Source organism: Bufo gargarizans, chromosome 5, assembly GCF_014858855.1.
Source record: "Bufo gargarizans isolate SCDJY-AF-19 chromosome 5, ASM1485885v1, whole genome shotgun sequence".
Classification (NCBI taxonomy): Eukaryota; Metazoa; Chordata; class Amphibia; order Anura; family Bufonidae; genus Bufo; species Bufo gargarizans.
In genome coordinates, this window is record NC_058084.1 from 278,360,478 (window position 1) to 278,384,278 (window position 23,801).

A 23,801-nucleotide genomic window follows, 5' to 3' on the forward strand; every position below is an offset into this window, starting at 1 on the left:
ATGTTAAGAGGGTCTATAACTCAGGTTAGCTCTAGCCAGCAAAACTTGGTCAATCTTTAGGTTAAACGTGGCATCACAAACGGACTGAATCACTTTCTCAATTTTGTTCCAGTACGTAGTGATAAGAGGGCAGGAGAACCATATATGGGGGAGAGAGCCTACATGGTCCCTACATCTCCAACATTTTGTTTCAGATGAAAGGTTATGTGCATATAGGAACTCTGGCGTTCTATACCAGCAAGTTAATAGTTTATAATGGTTTTCTTGTAATAGAACACATGGGGAAAAGCCATGGCAGGAGGTGAGGTGAGATAAACAGAGAGGGGGAGAGTGGGCAGCCCTGCCTTGTCCGGTTCCTTATGGTGAAGAGAGGAGAGAGGAAATGGAATTTGTGGAGGGTGGCCTCCATAAAGGCCCAGCTAACTCGATCAAATGCATTTTCAGCATCGATCCCTAATAGAGCCAGCGGCTTTTTGTATTTATGGGCTATATGTACAACATGAAGTAACTTGCAAGAATTATGTCTTCCTTCTATATGTTTGCCAAATCCCACTTGCTCCTTTCCAATAAGACGTGGAAGCAACAAGTTAATACGTGTAGCTAATAGTTTGGCCCAAATCTTCAGGTCTAGATTAAGGAGAGAGATAGGGTGATAGTTGCTACATAATTGTGGATCCTTTCCAGTTTTATGTATAAGTGTGATGTGCGCCTCTTGAGCTTGTGGGAAAAGGGTTCCCCCAGATAGTAAATAGCTTCATAAAGCAACTAGATGCTGTAATATGATGTCTTTAAATTTTTTGTAATAAAGAAGGGGGAGTCTGTCAGGGCCCGGGCTCTTTCCAGGGGGAAAGCTGCGGAGTACTGTTCGTACTTCCTCCTCAGTCACTGGGGAGATCAGGGAGGCCGCCTCTTCTTGGGCTTTTGTGGGAAGTTGCAGTGAGGCCAGAAATCAGCGGTTGAGAGTGAGAGACGTTTGAGGGGTTTGGTAGGTTTTAAAAGTCTGTGTAATAGGACTGGAAAGCCTTAGTTATGTCAGAGGTTTGTATAAGAATGCGCCCGTCAGAGTCTTTTACCTTGTGGATGTATGTTCTGAACCATGATTTTTTTTTAAATTAAAGATGACATTAGTTTACCTCCCTTGTCACCGTTGGCATATAGCTTATGTTTAAAATATAAATACTGTTTCGACGCTCTATGGTCCAATATTTGTTTGAGTTGATGTCTAAGGGAGAGTAATTCCTCATGTCTACGCTAAGGAAAGGAGACTTTATTGAGCTTCTCAGTGTGAGCCAGTTGATCAAGGATATGATCTACATTTCTTTGTCTCTCTCTCCTTTCCCTCGAACCCATGGCCACCAGTATACCCCTTATGTAGGCTTTGTGTGTTTCCCAAAGTAAGGACGTAGACGTTTGAGGCTAGGAGTTACTTTTAAAAAACCATTGAAGTTGCTGACTAACCTTTGCACGTTTAGTTTCCGAATCTAGTAGCGATTAAAACCATTGAAGTTGCTGACTAACCTTTGCACATTTAGTTTCCGAATCTAGTAGCGATTCGTTCAATCTCCATAACCATTCCCCTCGGGGGAGTTGTGAGAATAAGCATTGCACCGAACAAGGGGCATGGTCCGAGACTGTGATGGGGCCAATTTGGGCCAAGTAGAAAAGAGAGAGAGCCGAGGTTGAAACAAAAATATAGTCTAAGCGTTCATACGTTTTATGGGGAGCAGAGTGAAAGGTGTAGTCTCTTGTGCCTGGGTTACCCAGTCTCCAAACGTCTGCTAGATGCATGTCCTGTAGTTTTGCCCTCAGTTTGCTTGACAGCTTGGCGGGGGTCTGAGACCTGGATGTGGACGATTCCACCAAAGGATCCAGGGTAACATTGAGGTCTGTTCCCAATATTACAATCTCTTCTGCAAACAACTGTAGCATATACAAGGCTTTCAGCAGCCAAGGGATTTGACATGTGTTTGGCATGTAAAAATTAGCTAGCGTATACATCTGCCTACCTATCTCGCCCTTGACCGACAGGAGCCTCCCTTCCGTGTCTAAATATCAAAGGTACTGTCCTGTGGATTGCTATTGAGACACCCCTGGATGCTGTTGAGGAGTTACAACTGTGGAACCATTGTGAGAAGGGCGATCTGGGCAGCTCTACGGAGCAAGAGAAATATGTGGCTTCTCTTGTTAGGTGAATTTGAGAACTTTAACATAAAAAGTAGTGATGGTGTAATCTATTTGTGAAGGAAGGTGGGGAACACGAGGTGAATGGGATGGCAGGACCTATGGGTAACAGAAGAGGGAGGGAGGAGAAAGGGGGGTGAAGTTGAGGGGGAACTCTTATATTCTCAACTGTAGATGGAAAAACAGTATAAAAGATATGAATTTGAGGCTAAACAACACTAGTGTGTATAAGAGGGGGCGTAGGGGCGGAAGTATCAGCAAAGACAGAAACTGTCCTGACTAGCAGTGTGTCTGCAGTTACAGTAGGAAAAGGACATGGTACATAAAACATGAGAAATCCTATAATGACTAATGCAGATTCATAGGCATGGCTTGATCAGAAGCCCGGGCAAACGGGTGTTCGCCAGCTAGTTGGTGAATATTACAGGGAAAATCTCCCTGGGCCAGTGGAGCCCCACAGCCCCACAACATGCACGGTTGTGCATAGTGAACCCGAATGCAGGGGCCAGATCAGCATCATGCATTAATTCTGGACAACATATAGACGCCATCTAGTATGGGGCACACCAGAGCAGTATATAACATTAAATATGGTGAGAAACAAAAAACAAGAAAATATTCACAAGGTGTCTCACAACAGGCCATGAAAACATATGCTAACATAATCTCCAATAATAGGGTGGGCATTTATGACCTGAAAAACTCAAGACGCGACTCGGTCAGCAGCATCCAAAAGCTGTGCAGTCGCCCCTGTATAGAACTGGAACCGAGCGACTCACAGCCCCCATGGGGGCATGGCAAACAAGGTCACATCAGGACCGCAAACGACGGAGATACCGCTCAAGTTGGGTCGGTGAGTCTTGTGGGGCCTTCGGACTCTGTCTTGGACGCTTATGTCTGTTAGCCAGGGGTCTTGCATCATAAGTAGCGGCATAGAGATGTCGGTATCTGCTGGCAGCCATGAGGGGATCTCTAGCAGTTCCATGTCCAGTAGCGACTAGGCTTTAGTAAGATCTCCCGGCGTATGGATACGTATGCGCTTGCCATTATGTGAAATTGAAAGGCCGAACGGATAAAGCCAAGATTAGGTGATGTTCTTCCGGCATAGTTGTTCAAGTAAAGGCCTGAGTATCCTCCTTTTCACCAATATAGACGGGGCTACGTCCTGGTAGAACGCCAGCTCAGACCTCTCATACAGCACAGGCGCTCTCTCTCTTGCAGCATTTTAGATCTTCACAGTGTCCACAAAAGACAGCAGGCCACAAATCACATCCCTAGGAGGGTCAGAGGCCGAGGGTCTGGGTCTCAGTGACCTATGTATTCTTTAAATTATGACCACTTTCGCTGCATCCTCAGCGAGTAACCCTCCAAAGACTTCCAAAGCCACTTTCTGGAGAGATTCAGACGACCATGATTCAGGTAGTGCTTTAATGCATATATTACGCCTTCTGTTTTCTTGGTCCTCTATCAAGGTCGAAGCTTTGTTAATGTGGGTGAGGTGTTCCTCTGACCTAGCCTCCAGGGCTGAGGAGTAGGGATGAGCGAACCCGGACCCGAACCCGAACATTTTCGTAATAATCCGGGTTCGGTGTTCATCGCTTTCTTGGCACTTTTTGAAAGGCTGCAAAGCAGCCAATCAACAAGCGTCATACTACTTGCCCCAAGAGGCCGTCACAGCCATGCCTACTATTGGCATGGCTGTGATTGGCCAGTACAGCATGTGACCCAGCCTCTATTTAAGCTGGAGTCAAGTAGCACCGCACGTCACTCTGCTCTGATCAGTGTAGGGAGAGGTTGCAGCTGCAACTGTTAGGGCGAGATTAGGCAGTGATTAACTCCGAAAAAACACTTAATTCAGTGATCGATCTACAGCTGTGGATCATTGAACTGCTGCTATTCAATTGCTCACTGTTTTTAGGCTGCCCAGAGCGTTTTTCTGTCACTTTTTTCTGGGGTGATCGGCGGCCATTTTGTGTCTTGTGGTGTGCCAGCACAAGCTGCCACCAAGTCCATTTAACCATCAATAGTGTGGTTATTTTTTTGCTATATCCTACATCAGGGGCAAGCTGCCACCACGTCCATTTAACCATCAAAAGTGTGGTTATTTTTTTGCTATATCCTACATCAGGGGCAAGCTGCTACCAAGTCCATTTAACCATCAATAGTGTGGTTATTTTTTGCTATATCCTACATCAGGGGCAAGCTGCCACCAAGTCCATTTAACCATCAATAGTGTAGTTATATTTTTGTTTTATCCTACATCAGGGGCAAGCTGCCACCAAGTTCATTTAACCAACAATAGTGTGGTTATTTTTTGCTATATCCTACATCAGGGTCAAGCTGCGACCAAGTCCATTTAACCATTAATAGTGTGGTTATTTTTTTGCTATATCCTACATCATGGGCAAGCTGCCACCAAGTCCATTTAACCATCAATAGTGTGGTTATTTTTTTGCTATATCCTATATCAGGGGCTTGGCTGTGCTTGCTATTTTATTGAGGGGTGAAATACAATTGCCAAAATAGCAGTACCCTAAATCTGGTGTTTCAGCTGTGGCCAGCCAATTGTAATACTGTCTGCTGTCTGGCAAATGATATATTTTTGTTCTGGGTTGAAATACAATTCCCAACTTAGCAATTCCCTAAATCAGTTGTTTCTGCTGTATCAGGCCTACTTTAAATCTATCCATAAAAGGGTATATTAGATTGAAGGTGCAGATAGGGTCATTCTCAATAACTTCACACACAAGCTACCGTGCATTTCCAAGTCTAATTCTGTCCGTAAACGTATACCTGTCACCCAGCGCCTAAATAATAGGCCTCAAATTTATATTCAGCTAAATCTGTGTTTATTGCTGAGGCTGGTCAATTCATTTAGTGTCCGCCAAAGCACAGTTTTTGTTCTGGGTTGAAATACAATTCCCAACTTAGCAATTCCCTAAATCAGTTGTTTCTGCTGTATCAGGCCTACTTTAAATCTATCCATAAAAGGGTATATTAGATTGAAGGTGCAGATAGGGTAATTCTCAATAACTTCACACACACGCTACCGTGCATTTCTGAGTCTAATTCTGTCTGTAAACGTATACCTGTCACCCAGAGCCTAAATAATAGGCCTCAAATTTATATTCAGCTAAATCTGTGGTTATTTCTGTAGCTGGTCAAGTTATTTATTGTCCGTCAAAGCACAGTTTTTGTTCTGGGTTGAAAAACAATTCCCAACTTAGCAATTCCCTAAATCAGTTGTTTCTGCTGTATCAGGCCTACTTTAAATATATCCATAAAAGGGTATATTAGATTGAAGGTGCAGATAGGGTAATTCTCAATAACTTCACACACACGCTACCGTGCATTTCCGAGTCTAATTCTGTCCGTAAACGTATACCTGTCACCCAGCGCCTAAATAATTGGCCTCAAATTTATATTCAGCTAAATCTGTGTTTATTGCTGAGGCTGGTCAATTCATTTAGTGTCTGCCAAAGCACAGTTTTTGTTCTGGGTTGAAATACAATTCCCAACTTAGCAATTCCCTAAATCAGTTGTTTCTGCTGTATCAGGCCTACATTAAATCTATCCATAAAAGGGTATATTAGATTGAAGGTGCAGATAGGGTCATTCTCAATAACTTCACACACACGCTACTCTGCATTTACAAGTCTAATACTGTCCGTAAACGTATACCTGTCACCCAGCGCCTAAATAATAGGCCTCAAATTTATATTCAGCTAAATCTGTGGTTATTTCTGTAGCTGGTCAAGTTATTTATTGTCCGTCAAAGCACAGTTTTTGTTCTGGGTTGAAATACAATTCCCAACTTAGCAATTCCCTAAATCAGTTGTTTCTGCTGTATCAGGCCTACTTTAAATCTATCCATAAAAGGGTATATTAGATTGAAGGTGCAGATAGGGTAATTCTCAATAACTTCACACACACGCTACCGTGCATTTCTGAGTCTAATTCTGTCCGTAAACGTATACCTGTCACCCAGAGCCTAAATAATAGGCCTCAAATTTATATTCAGCTAAATCTGTGGTTATTTCTGTAGCTGGTCAAGTTATTTATTGTCCGTCAAAGCACAGTTTTTGTTCTGGGTTGATATACAATTCCCAACTTAGCAATTCCCTAAATCACTTGTTTCTGCTGTATCAGGCCTACATTAAATCTATCCATAAAAGGGTATATTAGATTGAAGGTGCAGATAGGGTCATTCTCAATAACTTCACACACACGCTACTCTGCATTTACAAGTCTAATACTGTCCGTAAACGTATACCTGTCACCCAGCGCCTAAATAATAGGCCTCAAATTTATATTCAGCTAAATCTGTGGTTATTTCTGTAGCTGGTCAAGTTATTTATTGTCCGTCAAAGCACAGTTTTTGTTCTGGGTTGAAATACAATTCCCAACTTAGCAATTCCCTAAATCAGTTGTTTCTGCTGTATCAGGCCTACTTTAAATCTATCCATAAAAGGGTATATTAGATTGAAGGTGCAGATAGGGTAATTCTCAATAACTTCACACACACGCTACCGTGCATTTCTGAGTCTAATTCTGTCCGTAAACGTATACCTGTCACCCAGAGCCTAAATAATAGGCCTCAAATTTATATTCAGCTAAATCTGTGGTTATTTCTGTAGCTGGTCAAGTTATTTATTGTCCGTCAAAGCACAGTTTTTGTTCTGGGTTGATATACAATTCCCAACTTAGCAATTCCCTAAATCACTTGTTTCTGCTGTATCAGGCCTACTTTAAATCTATCCATAAAAGGGTATATTAGATTGAAGGTGCAGATAGGGTCATTCTCAATAACTTCACACACACGCTACTCTGCATTTACAAGTCTAATACTGTCCGTAAACGTATACCTGTCACCCAGCGCCTAAATAATAGGCCTCAAATTTATATTCAGCTAAATCTGTGGTTATTTCTGTAGCTGGTCAAGTTATTTATTGTCCGTCAAAGCACAGTTTTTGTTCTGGGTTGAAATACAATTCCCAACTTAGCAATTCCCTAAATCAGTTGTTTCTGCTGCATCAGGCCTACTTTAAATCTATCCATGAAAAGGGTATATTAGATTGAAGATGCAGATAATGTCATTCTCAATAACTTCACACACGCTACCGTGCATTTCCAAGTCTAATTCTGTCCGTAAACGTATACCTGTCACCCAGCGCCTAAACAATAGGCCTCAAATTTATAGTCAGATAAATCTGTCGTTACTGCTGTGCCTGTATTAGTGTAATACGGTACCTAAATAGATAGCCAGATAGTGTTAGGTGTCTGTAAAAAAAAGGCCTGAATTTGAATTCAATACATTGGGCCAAATAATATTTTTCTTATTGTGGTGAATGGTAACAATGAGGAAAACATCTAGTAAGGGACGCGGACATGGTCGTGGTGGTGTTAGTGGACCCTCTGGTGCTGGGAGAGGACGTGGCCGTTCTGCCACACGTCCTAGTGTACCAACTACCTCAGGTCCCAGTAGCCGCCAGAATTTACAGCGATATTTGGTGGGGCCCAATGCCGTTCTAAGGATGGTAAGGCCTGAGCAGGTACAGGCATTAGTCAATTGGGTGGCCGACAGTGGATCCAGCATGTTCACATTATCTCCCACCCAGTCTTCTGCAGAAAGCGCACAGATGGCGCCTGAAAACCAAGCCCATCAGTCTGTCACATCACCCCCATGCATATCAGGGAAACTGTCTGAGCCTCAAGTTATGCAGCAGTCTCTTATGCTGTTTGAAGACTCTGCTGGCAGGGTTTCCCAAGGGCATCCACCTAGCCCTTCCCCAGCGGTGGAAGACATAGAATGCACTGACGCACAACCACTTATGTTTCCTGATGATGAGGACATGGGAATACCACCTCAGCACGTCTCTGATGATGACGAAACACAGGTGCTAACTGCTGCTTCTTTCTGCAGTGGGCAGACTGAACAGGATGTCAGGGAGGAAGACTGGGTGGAAGACGATGCAGGGGACGATGAGGTCCTAGACCCCACATGGAATGAAGGTCGTGCCACTGACTTTCACAGTTCGGAGGAAGAGGCAGTGGTGAGACCGAGCAAACAGCGTAGCAAAAGAGGGATCAGTGGGCAAAAGCAGAACACCCGTCGCCAATAGACTCCGCCTGCTATTGACCGCCGCCATCTGGGACCGAGCACCCCAAAGGCAGCTTCAAGGAGTTCCCTAGCATGGCACTTCTTCAAACAATGTGCTGACGACAAAACCCGAGTGGTTTGCACGCTGTGCCATCAGAGCCTGGAGCGAGGCATTAACGTTCTGAACCTTAGCACAACCTGCATGACCAGGCACCTGCATGCAAAGCATGAACTGCAGTGGAGTAAACACCTTAAAAACAAGGAAGTCACTCAGGCTCCCCCTGCTAACTCTTCTGCTGCTGCCGCCTCGGCCTCTTCTGCTGCTGCCGCCTCAGCCTCTTCTGCTGCTGCCGCCTCGGCCTACAGGGGATGTACAACCAACACCACCACCTCCGTCACCAAGCATCTCAACCATGTCACACGGCAGCGTTTAGCTCTCCATCTCACAAACATTTGAGAGAAAGCGTAAATTCCCACCTAGCCACCCTCGATCCCTGGCCCTGAATGCCAGCATTTCTAAACTACTGGCCTATGAAATGCTGTCATTTAGGCTGGTGGACACGGACAGCTTCAAACAGCTCATGTCGCTTGCTGTCCCACAGTATGTTGTTCCCAGCCGCCACTACTTCTCCAAGAGAGCCGTGCCTTCCCTGCACAACCAAGTATCCGATAAAATCAAGTGTGCACTGCGCAACGCCATCTGTGGCAAGGTCCACCTAACCACAGATACGTGGACCAGTAAGCACGGCCAAGGACGCTATATCTCCCTAACTGCACACTGGGTAAATGTAGTGGCGGCTGGGCCCCAGGCGGAGAGCTGTTTGGCGCACGTCCTTCCTCCGCCAAGGATCGCAGGGCAACATTCTTTGCCTCCTGTTGCCTCCTCCTCCTACTCGGCTTCCTCCTCCTCTTCTTCCACCTGCTCATCCAGTCAGCCACACACCTTCACCACCAACTTCAGCACAGCCCGGAGTAAACGTCAGCAGGCATTCTGAAACTAATATGTTTGGGGGACTGGCCCCACACCGCACAGGCGTTCTGGCGGGGTATAGAACAACAGACCGACGAGTGGTTGCTGCCGGTGAGCCTCAAGCCAGGCCTGGTGGTGTGCGATAATGGGCGAAATCTCGTTGCAGCTCTGGGACTAGCCGGTTTGACAGCACATCCCTTGCCTGGCGCATGTGCTAAATTTGGTGGTGCAGAAGGTCATTCACAACTACCCCGACATGTCAGAGCTGCTGCATAAAGTGTGGGCCGTCTTTTCGCGCTTCCGGCGTTCACATCCTGCCGCTGCTCGCCTGTCTGCGCTACAGCGTAACTTCGGCCTTCCCGCTCACCGCCTCATATGCGACGTGCCCACCAGGTGGAACTCCACCTTGCACATGCTGAACAGAGTGTGCGAGCAGCAGCAGGCCATAGTGGAGTTTCAACTGCAGCACGCACGGGTCAGTCGCACTGCGGAACAGCACCACTTCACCACCAATGACTGGGCCTCCATGCGAGACCTGTGTGCCCTGTTGCGCTGTTTCGAGTACTCCACCAACATGGCCAGTGGCGATGACGCCGTTATCAGCGTTACAATACCACTTCTATGTCTCCTTGAGAAAACACTTAGGGCGATGATGGAAGAGGAGGTGGCCCAGGAGGAGGAGGAGGAGGAAGATGGGTCATTTTTAGCACTTTCAGGCCAGTCTCTTCAAAGTGACTCAGAGGGAGGTTTTTTGCAATAGCAGAGGCCAGGTACAAATGTGGCCAGCCAGGGCCCACTACTGGAGGACGAGGAGGACGAGGATGAGGTGGAGGATGAGGATGAAGCATGTTCACAGCGGGGTGGCACCCAACGCAGCTCGGGCCCATCACTGGTGCGTGGCTGGGGGGAAACACAGGACGATGATTATACGCCTCCCACAGAGGACAGCTTGTCCTTACCTCTGGGCAGCCTGGCACACATGAGCGACTACATGCTGCAGTGCCTGAGCAACGACAGCAGAGTTGCCCACATTTTAACGTGTGCGGACTACTGGGTTGCCACCCTGCTGGATCCCCGGTACAAAGACAATGTGCCCATCTTACTTCCTGCACTGGAGCGTGATAGGAAGATGCGCGAGTACAAGCGCACGTTGGTAGACGCGCTACTGAATGCATTCCCAAATGTCACAAGGGAACAAGTGGAAGCCCAAGGCGAAGGCAGAGGAGGAGCAAGAGGTCGCCAACGCAGCTGTGTCACGGCCAGCTCCTCTGAGGGCAGGGTTAGCATGGCAGAGATGTGGAAAAGTTTTGTCAACACGCAACAGCTAACTGCACCACCACCTGATACGGAACGTGTTAGCAGGAGGCAACATTTCACTAACATGGTGGAACAGTACGTGTGCACACCCCTCCACGAACTGACTGATGGTTCGGCCCCATTCAACTTCTGGGTCTCTAAATTGTCCACGTGGCCAGAGCTAGCCTTTTATGCCTTGGAAGTGCTGGCCTGCCTGGCGGCCAGCGTTTTGTCTGAACGTGTATTCAGCACGGCAGGGGGCGTCATTACAGACAAACGCAGCCGCCTGTCTACAGCCAATGTGGACAAGCTGACGTTCATAAAAATGAACCAGGCATGGATCCCACAGGCCCTGTCCATCCCTTGTGCAGATTAGACATTAACTACCTCCCCTTAACCATATATTATTGTACTCCAGGGCACTTCCTCATTCAATCCTATTTTTATTTTCATTTTACCATTATATTGTGGGGCAACCCAAAGTTGAATGAACCTCTCCTCTGTCTGGGTGCCGGGCCAAAATATCTGACAATGGACTGTTCCAGTTTTGGGTGACGTGAAGCATGATTCTCTGCTATGACATGAAGACTGATTCTCTGCTGACATGAAGCCTGAATCTCTGTTATGGGACCTCTCTCCTCTGCCTGGGTGCCAGTGCCTAAATATCTGACAATGGACTGTTCCAGTGTTGGGTGACGTGAAGCATGATTCTCTGCTATGACATGAAGACTGATTCTCTGCTGACATGAAGCCTGAATCTCTGTTATGGGACCTCTCTCCTCTGCCTTGGTGCCAGGGCCTAAATATCTGACAATGGACTGTTCCAGTGTTGGGTGACGTGAAGCATGATTCTCTGCTATGACATGAAGACTGATTCTCTGCTGACATGAAGCCTGAATCTCTGTTATGGGACCTCTCTCCTCTGTCTGGGTGCCGGGGCCTAAATATATGACAATGGACTGTTCCAGTGTTGGGTGACGTGAAGCATGATTCTCTGCTATGACATGTAGACTGATTCTCTGCTGACATGAAGCCTGAATCTCTGTTATGGGACCTCTCTCCTCTGCCTGGATGCCAGGGCCTAAATATCTGACAATGGACTGTTCCAGTGTTGGGTGACATGAAGCATGATTCTCTGCTATGACATGAAGACTGATTCTCTGCTGACATGAAGCCTAAATCTCTGTTATGGGACCTCTCTCCTCTGTCTGGGTTCCTGGGGCCTAAATATATGACAATGGACTGTTCCAGTGTTGGGTGACGTGAAGCATGATTCTCTGCTATGACGTGAAGCCTGAATCTCCGCTATGGGATGTCTCTCCAATTGATATTGGTTAATTTATATTTATTTTATTTTAATTTTTATTCATTTCCCTATCCACATTTGTTTGCAGGGGATTTAACTACATTTTGCTGCCTTTTGCAGCCCTCTAGCCCTTTCCTGGGCTGCTTTACAGCCTCTTTAGTGCCGAAAAGTTCGGGTCCCCATTGACTTCAATGGGGTTCGGGACGAAGTTCGGGTCGGGTTCGGCCGAACTTCTCGAACCCGAACATCCAGGTGTTCGCTCAACTCTACTGAGGAGTGCGATATAATGGCCGTGCAAGAGGTCTCCAGGGCTTCCACTCTAGGACCTATATGTTTAATATCCACTTGAGTTATTGTAGTTTTAAAAAAAAGCTTTGGACTGGCTGCGAGGTCTGGGCGCCATCTTAGGTGACTTCTGCAGGGAGCCCGCAGGCTTCTGAATTTATGGATGTCAGACGAGTTTTTCGTCTGCTGAGAGAGGCCCGTGACATCTGGGTGTCGATCTCTGCCGTATTTTGCCATGTCCAGGCTAAAATGAAAGCTGTAGATAAAGACAGCAGTGTGAGGAGCGGGGATATCAAGTGTCTTCCTCCATTAGTGGTCAGGCTCCGCCCCCTACCGATCCCCTGACATTTTAGTTCTGTATGTCGGGGGTAATGATTTGGGGATCAAGCTGATGCGGTCAGGCATTTGGAATTAGAGTCAGGTGTTGGAGAATTTTGGAGGTCAGATGGGGTCCACCTTAATGTGGTGGGCATCAACCTGTCGTCTCTGGGTCTGCAAGGAGGGATTGAAAGGGCATTAGATTTGTGGAGGAATGTGCAAGCTTGAGGGTGCAAAGGGGGGTCAAGCTGCAGGTTGTTGGCTGGGGAGGTCCTCCAAGCTGGTGTTATGGGTTGGTACTTGAGAATAGTGTTGAGCGCGAATATTCGAAAAGCGAATTTTTTTCGCGAATATCGCAACTTCGCGATTTCGCGAATATTTCGAATATAGTGCTATATATTCGTAAAAACGAATATTCGTTTTTTTGTTTTTGTTTTTTTTTTCACAAAATTACAGTACACATATAATTGATTGTTTCCCAAAGGTCCAACAGCTCAGATCTTACTCACATTGCCTAGAAAGTGATTGAGGCGCGAATCTTCGTAAGGCGATTTTATTAGCGCACATGCGAATATCGGCACGTCCCAGAACAGAGGCAAAGGGCTTTGCATTCATACATTAGTGAATTGAGTTGCGAATCTTCGTAAGGCGATTTTATTAGCGCACATGCGAATATCTACACTTGTCCCAGAACAGAGGCACAGGGCTTTGCATTACATTAGTGATACTGATTGAATTGAGCTGCGAATCTTCGTGAGGCGATTTTATTAACGCAAATGCGAAAATCTACACTTGTCCCCAGAACAGAGAGGCAAAGGCCTGTGCATTCATATAGTATAGCACCATATTCGCGAATACGTAGAACTTCATAAAATTCGATTTACGAATATTCGTATTTTTTATTTTACTTTCCACCTTACAGATGACATTGATCTGTACTCTGTCAACTACTGTCATCACCCCCCACTGTTTCTCGATTGATTCCCAAAAGTCCAAAAGCTCAGATCTTACTCACATTGCCTAGAAAGTGATTGAGGCGCGAATATTCGTAAGGCGATTTTATTAGCGCACATGCGAATATCTACACTTGTCCCAGAACAGAGGCACAGGGCTTTGCATTACATTAGTGATTGAATTGAGCTGCGAATCTTCGTGAGGCGATTTTATTAACGCAAATGCGAAAATCTACACTTGTCCCCAGAACAGAGAGGCAAAGGCCTGTGCATTCATATAGTATAGCACCATATTCGCGAATACATAGAACTTCGTAAAATTCGATTTACGAATATTCGTATTTTTTATTTTACTTTCCACCTTACAGATGACATTGATCTGTACTCTGTCAACTACTGTCATCACCCCCCACTGTTTCTCGATTGATTCCCAAAAGTCCAAAAGCTCAGATCTTACTCACATTGCCTAGAAAGTGATTGAGGCGCGAATATTCGTAAGGCGATTTTATTAGCGCACATGCGAATATCTACACTTGTCCCAGAACAGAGGCAAAGGGCTTTGCATTCATACAGTATGAATGCAAAGCCCTTTGCCTCTGTTCTGGGACAAGTGCCGATATTCGCCTGTGCGCTAATAAAATCGCCTTACGAAGATTCGCAACTCAATCACTTTCTAGGCAATGTGAGTAAGATCTGAGCTTTTGGACTTTTGGGAATCAATCGAGATACAGTGGGGGGTGATGACAGTAGTTGACAGAGTACAGATCAATGTCATCTGTAAGGTGGAAACTAAAATAAAAAATACGAATATTCGTAAATCGAATTTTACGAAGTTCTACGTATTCGCGAATATGGTGCTATACTATATGAATGCACAGGCCTTTGCCTCTCTGTTCTGGGGACAAGTGTAGATATTCGCCTGTGCGCTAATAAAATCGCCTTACAAAGATTCGCGCCTCAATCACTTTCTAGGCAATGTGAGTAAGATCTGAGCTTTTGGACTTTTGTGAATCAATCGAGATACAGTGGGGGGTGATGACTGTAGTTGACAGAGTACAAATCAATGTAATCTGTAAGGTGGAAACTAAAATAAAAAATACGAATATTCGTAAATCGAATTTTACGAAGTTCTACGTATTCGCGAATATGGTGCTATACTATATGAATGCACAGGCCTTTGCCTCTCTGTTCTGGGGACAAGTGTAGATATTCGCATGTGCGCTAATAAAATCACCTTACGAAGATTTGCAACTCAATTCAATCACTAATGTATGATTCATACATTAGTGATTGAATTGAGTTGCGAATCTTCGTAAGGCGTAAGTATTTTGGGCAGGAAACCATCTATACAGCCTTCCTCTAAATCATAGGTCATCCAAAAAAACTGAGAAGCCAAAATTCCATAGAAATATTCAGCCACTCCACCAAATCTGGCAGCTCATAAATCTTTTTATGAGACACTCTCCAGTTATCTGGTATGATAGTAATCAATTCCATACTTTCCTTTTGCAGAGCTGAGATTATTTGTGGAGTCTCAAGTGGTGAGAGGCACTGTACACCTCCCTTGGCACACCTTAGTTCTCAGGATGTGGTATATATAAAACACAAAACCTTCCTACCTTCTTTTTTTTTCATTCTTTAATTTTTTTGCATGCTTTACAACTTATTTATCCCAGATGGGCAAAAAGTTGTACATTTGGTCTCAATTATAAGAATCACCTGTGTATCCTACGGTTCATGTTGTGCATACCATAATAAAGCTTCAATGTCTATTTGCAATAGATAATAGTTTTTCTTAGAGGTAGTCACTAGAGATGAGCGAAATTTTCAAAAGTTAGAATCGGCCGATTTGCCGAATTTGACTAAATAATTTGCTTCATGACGAATTATTTCGAAGCGCATTTTTTTATAGGTAGTGGGTGCAATGACAAAGAGCTGCGATAGCGCTGTCCCCCTGTCATTGTACCGCTCAGATGCTGTGTTCATACATGATCGCGGCATCTGAGTGTAAAAACTGTGTGAAATGAACATAATAAAAAAAAAATCATCAAACTTACCGCGTCCATTTGCTCGCGATGGGCCGGCTGCCACCATCTTGCTTGAAGATCTGGTGCGAGATATTACGTCTGAAATACACCACTGGTCAAAAGACCAAAGAAAGTCCCTGTAGGGGTCTACTAATTTGGAAAATAAAAGCCAAATACTTTATTTTGTTCATTTAAAAAGGGGAGTTCTTTACCCCACAAAAACCACACATTTTAAAACTAACAGGTGGCAATGCAAATTTATGTAAGGATTTGCTTCTCTCTCATTTAATTTGAGAATATATATATATGTGCAGGTGGGTGGTTGGTGACAGTATACCACAGATTTGATATACCCTATTGCTTTGTGTCCTGGAACCTGGGCCCAGGCTCCGGACAACACTGCGTTGTTTGTCTCTACACTGGCACCAAATAAACACCACACTGGTTCATAACACACAGAACTATGGCCCTACTGAAGTTTACACATTTGCTGCCAACTGACCTAAAACAAGCGCCTAACACTAGTCCCCACCCGACATGTTTCGCCGCGATGCGGCTTCGTCAGGGGTTAGGGGTATTAGCGTCGGCGCGCTGAACAAACAAGGGTTTTATGCCTTAGGTAACGCCCCAGTTTGTCTGTTGCAGATAGCCAATTGGTCATATCCGCAGGGAGAGGCGTGTCTCCGAAGTCACCTGTCATGTGTGCCGGCGCCTAGTGATGAGGTCACCACAGGCTACATACGTCCGGCCATGGCACTGTTTCCACAGCTAGTGTACTATTGGTTACAGCCGTCGCTCGTATCTGACGTGCGCTGGCGCCCAGCGATGACCTCATCACCAGGCGTCCACTCGACCTGAGCCAAAACATTGACGCCGTCTAATGACAGCGTAACCATCGTCATCACCTCCTCACCTCCCCATCAGGGAAGTGGGAGTGGTTAACTCAAAAGATACAATGTCAAATCATGCACTAGATACATGTTAGGTAAATGACTGGATACAGGCCGATAGGCTAAATGGTGGGGAGAAAGAAAAGAACAAAGCGAAAAAAATATACATATTATATGAACCATTTCATTAGATTAGGTTAACCCCAGCGATTTATATAACTTGCTGGTCAGAATTATGTTACTGCATCTGTCATATAGTATCTATCACCCTGCTCTATTTTACCACAGCATATATATCCTTGTTGGCTCTAAGGAGAGGTTTTATAGGAATAATCTTATCCGTTTATAGACTTTTATAGATATTATTATTATAGTTTTATCCTCTCATCGATGGCAAAAATTTCTTTTTTTGTTGTTTTTTTGCAGAATATTACAATATTTATTATTTACAAAAAGGCAGAAAAGGAAAAACCTTCATTTAGGCCGGTTGGGGTTTGGCTTGACAGTCTATATATCCAAATATGGATATGTAGACTGTCAAGCCAAACCCCAACCGGCCTAAATGAAGGTTTTTCCTTTTCTGCCTTTTTGTAAATAATAAATATTGTAATATTCTGCAAAAAAACAACAAAAAAAGAAATTTTTGCCATCGATGAGAGGATAAAACTATAATAATAATATCTATAAAAGTCTATAAACGGATAAGATTATTCCTATAAAACCTCTCCTTAGAGCCAACAAGGATATATATGCTGTGGTAAAATAGAGCAGGGTGATAGATACTATATGACAGATGCAGTAACATAATTCTGACCAGCAAGTTATATAAATCGCTGGGGTTAACCTAATCTAATGAAATGGTTCATATAATATGTATATTTTTTTCGCTTCGTTCTTTTCTTTCTCCCCACCATTTAGCCTATCGGCCTGTATCCAGTCATTTACCTAACATGTATCTAGTGCATGATTTGACATTGTATCTTTTGAGTTAACCACTCCCACTTCCCTGATGGGGAGGTGAGGAGGTGATGACGATGGTTACGCTGTCATTAGACGGCGTCAATGTTTTGGCTCAGGTCGAGTGGACGCCTGGTGATGAGGTCATCGCTGGGCGCCAGCGCACGTCAGATACGAGCGACGGCTGTAACCAATAGTACACTAGCTGTGGAAACAGTGCCATGGCCGGACGTATGTAGCCTGTGGTGACCTCATCACTAGGCGCCGGCACACATGACAGGTGACTTCGGAGACACGCCTCTCCCTGCGGATATGACCAATTGGCTATCTGCAACAGACAAACTGGGGCGTTACCTAAGGCATAAAAACCTTGTTTGTTCAGCGCGCCGACGCTAATACCCCTAACCCCTGACGAAGCCGCATCGCGGCGAAACATGTCGGGTGGGGACTAGTGTTAGGCGCTTGTTTTAGGTCAGTTGGCAGCAAATGTGTAAACTTCAGTAGGGCCATAGTTCTGTGTGTTATGAACCAGTGTGGTGTTTATTTGGTGCCAGTGTAGAGACAACCAACGCAGTGTTGTCCGGAGCCTGGGCCCAGGTTCCAGGACACAAAGCAATAGGGTATATCAAATCTGTGGTATACTGTCAACAACCACCCACCTGCACATATATATATATTCTCAAATTAAATGAGAGAGAAGCAAATCCTTACATAAATTTGCATTGCCACCTGTTAGTTTTAAAATGTGTGGTTTTTGTGGGGTAAAGAACTCCCCTTTTTAAATGAACAAAATAAAGTATTTGGCTTTTATTTTCCAAATTAGTAGACCCCTACAGGGACTTTCTTTGGTCTTTTGACCAGTGGTGTATTTCAGGGTTAAATCCCGAGGGTCTTACTAGGGCCCACCTTTGTGAGATATTACGTCATCACGCTGGCCGACGTCATACATCAGCACTCACAGGATTTCAGCCGAGATCTTTAATCAAGATAGCGGCTGGCGGCCCATTGCAAGCAAATGGAGGAGGTAAGAATGAATTGTTTTTCTTTTTATACTATTTCAGGTTAAATCAATTCGCTTACATGAAGCACGAGGAAATTCGGCTTTGAGGCGAATCAAATTTATCCTGAAATTTGAATCGAATTCGGTTTGCTCATCTCTATTAGTCACCGTAAGTCGCATCATATGACAATCATATACATACATTGCACCATTCACTTTTTTTTCACATTTTGTTATGTTGAAGCCTTGTGCTAAAATAAAATAAAAACATAGAACATGAAGACAGTAGGTTTTGCAAATTTATTAAAAAGGAAAAACAAAAATTTAACATAGGCATTAAGTAAGGAATGGGCCTCCCATTTATCTTGATCATCTTTTAGATGTTTTTACACCTTGATGGTAGTCTATTTGTGGTAAATTCAGTTGATTGGATATGTTTTAGAAAGTTACCCCTCTGCCTATATAACATTTCAAAATGCATGTCAGAGCAAAAACCGAGCCATGAGGAGGAAATGACTGCCTTTATCACTAAATTGAACGCATTGCACCCGCACAGAATACGGACCAATTTATTTCTATGGGGCTGTGCACATGAGCGGTGATTTTCACTTGTGCATTGCGTGAAAATACCTGCATGCTCTATTTTGTGCGTTTTTCACGCAACGCAGGCCCCATAAAGTGCATGGGGCTGCGTGAAAATCGCAAGCATCCGCAAGCAAGTGCGGATGCAGTGCGATTTTCACGCATGGTCGCTAGGAGATGATCGAGATGGGGACCCGATCATTATTATTTTCCCTTATAACATGGTTATAAGGGAAAATTATAGCATTCTTAATACAGAATGGGGTTAAAAAATAAATAAATAATAATAATTTAACTCACCTTAATCCACTTTTTTGCACAGCCCGGCTTCTCTTCTTTCTTCTTCTTTGCTGTGCAGGAGGAAAAGGACCTGTGGTAACGTCACTGGGCTCATCGCATGGTCCGTCACATGATCCATCGCCATGAAGATGGATCATGTGATGGACCATGTGATGAGCACAGTGATGTCATCAAAGGTCCTTTACCCAGGTCCTGAAGAAAGAAGAAAGAAGAGAAGCCGGGCTGCGCGAACAAGCGGATTAAGGAGAGTAAAAAATATTAATTTTTTTAACCCCTCCAGCCCTATTTTACTAGGCATTCTGTATTCAGAATGCTATTATTTTCCATTATAACCATGTTATAAGTGAAAATAATACAATCTACAAAACACTTAACCCAAACCCAAACCCGAACAAAACGCATTAAAATGCATTTTCCTGCGACGCACCCGCATCTTATCCTGCTCAAATCCATGACGCCTGTGTGAAAGAGGCCTAAAAGACAAGATTTTGTGGAGGCACGGATCTCGAGAAGGATACAAAAAATTTCTGCTGCACTGAATGCTCCTAAGAGCACAGTGGCCTCTGGAGTTCTTAAATGGAAGAAATTTGTAACAACCATGACTGTTCCTAGTGCTGGTCACCCCACTAAACTAAGTAATCGGGGGGGGGGGGGGGGGGGCCTTGGTAAGATAGCAATCCAGCAATCAAAGTTTTTGGCAGAGTGGCCAGAAAGAACCTCTCCTCCTCACATGAAAACCTGCCTGGTGTTTTCTAAAAAGCACCTAAAGGACTCTCAGACTGTGAGAAACAAGATTCTCCAGTCCAGGGATGCTCAACCTGCGGCCTTCTAGCTGTTGTAAAACTACAACTCCCAACATGCCCTGCTGTAGGTTGATAGCTTTAGGCTGTCCAGGCATGCTGGGAGTTGTAGTTTTGCAACAGATGGAGGGCCGCAGGTTGAGAATCCATGCTCTAGTCTAATTAAATAAAGAGTGAATTTTTAAGCCTCGATTCTCAGCATCATGTCAAGCACTTATCATCTGCAAAATACCATCCCTACAGTGAAGCATGGTGGTGACAGCCTCATGCTGTAGCAGTGTTTTTCAGCATCTGGGACAGGTGAATTGAGTAAAGTACAGAAATATTCATAATGAAAACCTGATTCAGAGTGCTCTGGACATTGGACTGGGACGAATGTCCACCTTCCAAAAAGACATTGACCCTAAGCACACAGCCAAGACCATACAGTAGTGGCTTAGGGACAACTCTGTAACTGTCCTTGAGTGGCCCAGACAAAGCCCTAACTTGAACCCAATCCAACTTCTCCAGAGAGACCTAAAAATGGCTATCTACCAACAGTCCCCATCCAACCTGGCAGAGCTTGAGAGAATCTGTAGAGTAGAATAGGAGAAAATCCCAAAATCCAGGTGTGCAAACCTTGTAGCATCATACAAAAAAAAAATAGAGGCTATAATCGCTGTCAAAGGAGCTTCAATTAAGTCCTGGAATGGGTCTGAATACTTAAAGGGATCCTGTCATGTGGATATTTGATTATAATCTAACTAATTATATACAATCATTAACTACTAAAAAGTACCTTAGATGTATTCACTTACTGGTGTGACATATGGTTACCTCATAATATACACACAAAGATGCCGCATGCTAATGAGCTGATTTGAGTCCAGCGTGAGGTCATCGAGTCCAGCGTATATTTTATTCAGAGCTATAGCCACTCCCCTGCCCACCTGCTGCTGATTCCTATGGAAACAAACTGTCATTCAGCAGCAGGTAGGCGGGGAGAGTCAGGAGCTCATGAATATTCATGACTCATCATTATCAGCTGGAGGTTTTCAATACAAGATGTTGGCAGATTGACTGGGTCAATTAAAGAAAGTGACCCAGCATTTTGCTAAGAGAATCAGTCACTTATTTATGTTGCCCTTAGTTAGGACACCATAAAACTGGTGACAGGTTCCCTTTAAAGAAATAGCTTGGCATTCAGAAATGCTTTCTAACTATTGCACAAAGTTCAAATGTACAAGTTCCCGTGCCCATAAAAAATTTACATACAGAAAAACGTGTATTACTCAGTGTTGGACTGGGGTGCCTAGAGCCCACCGGTAAAATTTATTTGAGGGGCCTTCAACTATTACCTGCTCACTCAGCAACAATATGCTAATAGATTATTTAATATGGGGGTCCCTGCAGCAACTTTGAGGAGGTAGGTCCTGGGGAAAAGCAGATACTGGCTAACTTTCCTCTATACCTAGAAGTCATCTCAGCTCTGATCGTGTCTATAATAATAAACTGAGGAGTTTCTTTAATAATCTATCAGGTTTTTATATGAACATAGGCAAGTTGAGGAGCTGTTACATTTGCATAGAAAAAAAACAAAGACAAAAAAAAATAGAGATGGGTCGTTAATCCAGGGAGTTATTCTGATTGCCTGATTGGAGATGGGAAGGACTTTTTTTTTTCTCTAAAATGATTAAAATTGGCTTCTACCTCACATTTTTGTTTTTTTGCCTTCTGGATCAACTTGCAGGATAACATGCTGAACTGGATGGACAAATGTATTTTTTTAAGCCTTATAAACTGTTATGTTACTATGTTACTATATCATCAAAAAATCTTACAAATATGAAAAAACATAAAAACTTGATTTAAACAATGTACAAAGTAACAAAATAGAAGCTCTGCAATTATTTCATGCAGATTGTCAGAAAAATAAGTTATTTTCAGATGTTTGCTAATCGCTTTCTCTATTCACTGAGGAACAACAACAACAAGCATGGTGTTGGAAAACATTGCATGTCTTATCTTCCTAAACAGCAACAGACGTACACTTTCAGTGGCACGAGCAATTTGCCAAGCCAACTGTAATAGTAGAGAGATCTACAGAACACAAAGGGAAGGCTTTGAATTATTAATAGACTGCCGTTAAGGAAATGATAGCATTTTATCACCCACCTCTAGTAGCAGCTCTCCTTCTGGCATGGCAATCCCTCCGGATGGGTTGTCTCCTTTTATTGCGTGACCGACCGGCTGGCATGGTTGCTTCTTGGAGTGCTGTTCCTCAATTGCTGTTAAACAAGGTGATTAAAAAAAAATATAAGTAACAGAACTGATCAGTGTGAGAGACTCAGTGAAGTGTTATAGTCAGAGGTCATAGAAAGAGCAGCATGCAATTTTCATATCTGACAGCATGAAGCGCTGTGCTTTTTATGATTTGGCAAATTCTCAAGCCTTTAACAGAATTAGCATGCTGTGCATTCAAATCTCCCAGAGTTCTTTAAATGTCATCCACTGACATTTGTTACACAGTAAAATAATAAAACTAATTTTTTTTTCTCAGTATAAAATAAGTATGTGTCAATATAGCAGTGTCACTTTGCAATATAGTAAAGCTACTATCACACCATTTCTAAACCAATCCGGCAGGCTATTCTTTGGACAGTTCTCCGGATCCGGCCTAGCTGGATATGACTGTTCACTGCCTTAGCGCCCTGACTATAAATGGCGGGATTTGGCAGGAAGATTTGACCACATTGCAGCTTCCACTCCCATTCACATGCTGTAATTATCCTGCACTGCCGCTACAATGTTGACGGCATAATAGTTAACACTGAAGAGTATATAGCACTGAAATGTGGTCATATAACACTGTAGAGTATGCAAGCGTCGTGGCAGCTGGTCAGTGGGGGTACCTGGCGTAAGACTCCCTCTAATCTAATACTGATGACCTATCCTGAGGACAGTACATCAATGTCATGAAAACCTGACAACCCATTGAAAACAGTAAGGAAAGCCAAAAGGATCCTTAGGATATTTATGAAGAGTAAATAAAAGGTATGATGGAGGTAGTAGTAAAGGAAACCAGAAGGATTGTTGGGAGTGGAAGAGACAACACAAGGTAGGATCAAGGTAGTGCTAATAGTTTAAAGATGGTAAAAGCTTTTCTCGAATAATGCGGGTAAGAGACATTTTCTGCTCCATCATATCACCTACCCTGCTAGAGGATGCACATAATATATGACAAGGCACACACCTTGTCATATATTAGACAAATCTTCCTGCTGTCTGTGTACCTAATCAGAGATTTACAGCAGATTGGAGCTACCATAGATTTCTGTCTCAGAAAACCTTAAAGGGGTTGTTCACCCCTGGGACTTTTTCTACAGACCCTGCAGGCTGGATGCACTTTGGTAATCCTACTTACTTGATCCCCACTGTTGGGTTCCAACTCCATTACTGGCCCGTCAGTTCTGCAGGTCCTGGTTCTCTCCACATCAACATCCTGTTTGATGTGTCTTTGGCTGCAGTGGTTATATGACATGCATCAAATGGGATGTTGACATAGGGAGACCTGGGGCCTGCAGAGTTGATGGGGAAGAAATGGAGCCAGAATCCAGAGGTGGGGATCACTTTACTATGCTTTTTCACAGGGGTTGGCCAAGCTAGGGTATCTGTAGAAAAGGTTTCGAGCAGTGAATCACCCCTTTAAAGACACTTTTCTCTTTTCTCTCTCGAATATATATATATATATTTAAAGAAAAAAATCTATTATTCTGCTTTCCTTTGATGTCACATCTCTTTACACTTCAATTGACCATCAGAAAGGCATTAATGCAGTAAAAGGAATGTTAGATTTA

The 23,801-nt window shown here is 43.8% G+C and overlaps 1 protein-coding gene across 1 annotated transcript in view; it reads right to left on the reverse strand.

Moving 5' to 3' along the window:
- AHRR (aryl-hydrocarbon receptor repressor) overlaps positions 1-23,801 on the reverse strand; it is a 392,680-nt gene that overhangs the window by 151,456 nt on the left and 217,423 nt on the right. The window contains exon 4 of the mRNA XM_044292746.1: positions 22,120-22,232. Coding sequence (XP_044148681.1) covers positions 22,120-22,232 — 113 coding nt within the window. The remainder of the gene's footprint in view (positions 1-22,119; positions 22,233-23,801) is intronic.